The sequence below is a fragment of the Mytilinidion resinicola genome (assembly GCF_010093595.1).
Source record: "Mytilinidion resinicola strain CBS 304.34 unplaced genomic scaffold BDZ99scaffold_6, whole genome shotgun sequence".
NCBI classification, from domain to species: domain Eukaryota; kingdom Fungi; phylum Ascomycota; class Dothideomycetes; order Mytilinidiales; family Mytilinidiaceae; genus Mytilinidion; species Mytilinidion resinicola.
The window spans coordinates 536,261-540,913 of NW_022985442.1; the positions used below are offsets into that span (position 1 = coordinate 536,261).

Below are 4,653 nucleotides of genomic sequence, written 5' to 3' on the forward strand. Positions count from 1 at the left end.
CTTCAGCTTCTCCCATCTCCACATTCTCTTCGCCGGTGATGGATGCCGTGCCTTGGGTAGCTTCAGCTTCTCCCATCTCCACATCTCCAGACTCGTCTTGCTGGATTGCATCCTCTCCGCTAGGACCAGACATAGGAAGCGGATCAACCGACCCGTGGCGAGATAGCCATTCCTGGAAGGTCTCTCTGCTGTTGCGATCCGCCAAGAACTGGTTCATCATGTCCTCTCGCGCCTCCAAATACCCGGTGACATTGCTGGAACTGGCTGGAACGCCACTAGTTCCTTGCTCGGTGGAAGGATTTGCTGATGCAGATCCAGAGTCGTCGAGGATTCCTTCTGAGGAGTTGTCGGGAATTTCAGAAGTTGCTGGAGTGTCGATGGTGTTTGTGGCCGCGACTTGGGGGTTGCTAGCTTCTTGGTTCTTCGCAGATACAACTTTATGCTGGTTCTTGATCGCCCGAAGGAGTAGGTTGGACTTGTCTCGCTTGAAGATATCGGACTTCTTGAACTTCTTTGGTGCCGAAGGTACTTTAGGCTGAGTCTTGCGAATGTTGGGCTGCGGCGTCGCCAATGGCGTTGAGGGTACGGTAGGTTTGGTGCTCGCACCACTGGGAGGACTGGAGGATGCGGTGTCCTCGATGACAATGGCGTTGTTGATTCCAGCTGCTTGGTCCTCGGAATTTCCAGACGCCGGAGGAGCATCATTACGTTCGCTCGAGTACTTGCCCTGGGCCTCGTACTGCTGGATTTCAATCTGACGAGCCTCCCACTCAGCCTTGATGCGGGCATGCTTCTGTTCTGGGGTCTCCACTGTTGCAGGGACTGGCACAGGAGCGCTTGAGTTGCCCTCCGCTGCTTTCTTGGCCTCTGGACGAGTTGCGGGGGCGTCCTTAGCATCTGGTACGACCCCTGCAGCTGCTTGTGCTGATTCCTCTGCGGCACGGTCTCCAAGGAAGGGAGGGATGACAGCGCGGATGTTCTTTGGATCATGCCACCAAGCAGGGAGCATACCCTGCCTAACATCATATCCATCGCGCTCCTCAGCAACACGCCTCTCCTCATAAATACGCCTCGAGTTGTTGCGGTCGTCGGGCATCGGGTAGTTCGTGTCGGTTTCCTTGCCCTCTTCGAGCTGCTTGAGGCGCTGCTCGGTGGAGAGCCTGGCCATCTCCACCATCTCGTCCGTGATCATGCCGCCATGCATGGTTTCTTCGTCGAAGACTGAGGGCGTGTCGATAGTACCGCGGCCATTGGACTCGTCCACCAAGATCTGTGCTCGGGCTTTATCCGCCTCCCACTCCACCGTCTGCTCCGGAGTTCGCTCAGCATCGTCGGCCGCGATATCATCGAAGTCCTGTTGTGAGAATTCGAGTCGCTTTTTCTCCGCGTCCTCGTCGATCCTGAGAGCGAAGGAATGCCAGGCTCGGTGGTCTAACTCCCATTGTATGCGCTCGCGGATGGTTGATAAGTCTTGCTTCTTTAACGCTTCCCAATGGGTCCATAGGCGCTCGAGGATGATGGGAATTGCCTTTACTGGGCGAGCGCTGAGTTCGGCAATCATGTCGTTGCCGGGCTTGCGGCCAAAGGCGTTTCGAATGGCGGTGTCGACGACGTGGACGGTATCTCCGCCCCAGGAATCGCTGCCCGCGCCTGGTGGAATGATGAACTGGAACTGGTCTTCTGGTGCGAGGAGCTCGATCTGCGTCTGCATGCGCTTGAGGCGGTGGTATGTCTTCATGCACATGTCCTCTTTCCGGTCCAGGTCGGTTCGAGTCTCTTCAGCCACATTGGCGTCACAGTACCCGCCCTTCTGCTTCTTGACGTGTGTGAGCTTGATTTGGGCAATGCGCATCTCTTCGGCGTGGTCGTATGCTTGGCCGAGCTGAGTCCTCATCTGCTCAGTGACGGGCACGTCGTCCAGCGAATTCAAACCATCATGCAGGGCCACATAGCGGCACCAAATGCCAGGGTCTTTGGGGAGTTCTTTACCATCCTCCGGCTTATACTTTGGATTCCGCAGTGGCATCCAAACACGCTTGTGGGTCCCGACAATCTTGCCGTTGGCGTCGACCACTATGCCTTCACCGAGAGCCTCGGCGTCCAGCCAGTCACCGCCGAGAATGCGGATCTTGTGCTTTTTGATCGCTTCTTGGAAGGTGAGGGGCCTGTCCTTGGTGATGATGGAGGTGTGTTCGTAGCCGAAGAAGTAGGCTCCGGCGAGGAGGTGTCCGAGGCTGTGGGCCACGGAGTAGGTGGCCAGGCCCTCTTCCTTGAGGGTCTTGAGGAGTCGGCGCCTCCGCCTCGTCTCTTTGCCGTGTCTGGCTGCTTCTAGGGCAGCCGGTGTCTGGTCGGTCGGCTCGTTCGAGGGAGGGAGAGGGTGGGGGCCGGCCGGGGTTGGGCCAAAGAGTACTGGATCCTCCGCCGATTGGGTGGGCATGAGCGTAATTCGCTCGCCCGCAGGCACACCGACGGTTGGAAGTCCTCGCATATCCGTCGCACGCGCTATGGCGTTCTCCAGAGTCTTCGATGCCACCGCCTCTTCGTCCGTCGCAGGGGCCTGTCGGGTCAACGCCTTGACGACGGGTGCCAACAACTTCCTGTGATTGGGAGGGTTGAGCTTGTTGACGGCCTCCTGGTACTTCCACATTCGCTTTGTGCGGAAATCATTGAACTTCTTCTCTGCCGGGGTGGCAGGCTGTGCGTACCGAACGCCAGGATGTCTAGGCGGTGCCATTGTGGGGTCGGATTTGCTAGCAGCGCGGGTGACGCGAGCTGGAGGTTGTGTTGTGGTGGAGGTAGACGAGGCTGACTCAGCGTTGACGTCTTCGGCTGGTAGTGCACGCTCCTTGCCTTTTCCTCCGGATGGCCCAGCAACTACGGGCTGTTGTTCCTCTGCGTTTTCACCTTCTCCCATTATATTATCCTCCAGTTCCGCCATTTCTGCTAGGAAGTCTGCATCCACGCCCGGAGTGGCTGACTGGAGTTGTGGTGCTTGTTGGGGGACTTGTGTCTTGCCCCGAAGCTTTCGAGCAAGAGGAGCGGCGGTCGGTGGAGCTAACAGGCCTGGTGCCTGTGATGCCGCACGTGTTCGGGCTCGGGTTAGGCGGGCTGGAGGGCCTGGCTCGTCAACGACAACAGCTACTTCATCTCGGTCGTTTGTGATGATAATAGTTGGAATCTGTGGAGGGGGGGTGGCCATGCTCGGCCCGGCCTGAACTCCTTGGCCAAGTTCTCCTTGAACAGTCTTTCCAGCTTCAGAAGCAGAGTCAATGGCCTTCGCCAAAGCCTTTGCGTCTGCGGCCACTGGGGCGGCGTTGCCAACAGGGGCGTCAAGGGCTGCCTGCTGCTGCCCGTCCTGTTGAATGTTGTTAGCTCCCTGGCCGTTGTTGTTGTTGACGGTATTGGTATCCTTCCGTACCTCTTCTCCTTCTTCCTCTACCGTGCCCAGCTTGGCATTCTTCCCCTTCTTCGCCTTCTTCACCGGCTCGTCATCCCCATCGTCGCGCTTCCGCTTGCCACTGCGCTGTGACGCCGCGCGGGCAGAGCGCCGAACCATCTTCCTTCAAGAGCAACTGAAGACTGTGTCAGTAACGTGTGAGTGTAGGTGTCGTGTAAGTGGAGGTGTGGTGGTAGGGGGGACGCGCGCCTAGGGAAGCTGAAGAATGAAAATCCCAGGCGGAGGCGCAGAGATACAGCACAGCGCGCCTAGTGAATCTGCCCCGAGGGGAATCTTCCAAGCAGAGGTGCGGGTGAGTGTTGTGAATGGGGAGGCGAGGTGCGAGGAAGATGCCAGAGAGATGCTGTGGGCGGGCAGGCGGGGGTATTTGAAGGTGGTGCTGAGTTGTGAATGTTCACGGAGCAAGATGATGAATCACTACTCTTCGCCTCTCGCCGGTCTTTTTCTGCCTGTATATGCGCGGCCTCTGGGTGGTGAATTCACAAGGGAGGGGCAGGTGTAGGTGTACAATGTTGTGCTTGTGGGTGTACAGTGTGTATAGGGGGGCGAATAAGCGGAGGAGACGTGGACTTACCGATTTGAGGCGATTTGAGGAGGGGTTGGAGGTGGAGTCGGATCTAGGAGGAAGCAGTCAGCCTTTTGAACACTCTGATAGAGGGGCGAGTGTCTACCTACTGTTACGAGACTAACAGATACAATTCTGTTTTCCCGAGGGTAGAGAATCTGGAGGGGTTTTTGGGAACGCGTCTTTGGGGTCAAAGTCGCGCTGTGGGAAAGGGGCTGCGAGATACGGAACGCAGAAGAGATTCCTCGAGCACACACGACGAGACAATGCAACACTGGAGTTGCTGCAATATAAGTGGTGCGTGGAGAGGAGTGTCGACGGCGTAGAGAAGGCGGAGGTCTTGCGGGGAGATATAAGGAGACCCCTGAAATACGCCAGAGGGACCTGTCTGGCAGTGAACGCTCCCTCGCCCCCCTGGGCCAGCAGCACCCCCAATTCACAGATGGGAATGTTAGGCTATCTAGGAAGTTCTGTCGGCGCAGCTGCTGCTGCACAATGGCTTTACTCACCCTTTCTTGTGGCTGCACAATGCTGCGGAGGCGCGGGCGGCTGTGACGATTGACGACGGATATCTCACTGCCATGGCTTTCCTCTTGCTTATCTGGTACTGCTGTAGGGAGAGCCCCAGCTA

General features: G+C 57.5%; 1 protein-coding gene across 1 annotated transcript in view; it reads right to left on the reverse strand.

Annotated features, from left to right (window-relative positions):
* The window catches only part of BDZ99DRAFT_558059 (uncharacterized protein), a 6,155-nt gene extending 2,421 nt beyond the window's left edge, over window positions 1-3,734 (reverse strand). Inside the window, exon 1 of the mRNA XM_033727218.1 lies at window positions 23-3,734. Within this exon, the coding sequence (XP_033579174.1) occupies window positions 23-3,556 (3,534 nt within the window). The 5' untranslated portion in view covers window positions 3,557-3,734. The remainder of the gene's footprint in view (window positions 1-22) is intronic.
* Between the last annotated feature and the right edge of the window lie 919 nt (window positions 3,735-4,653).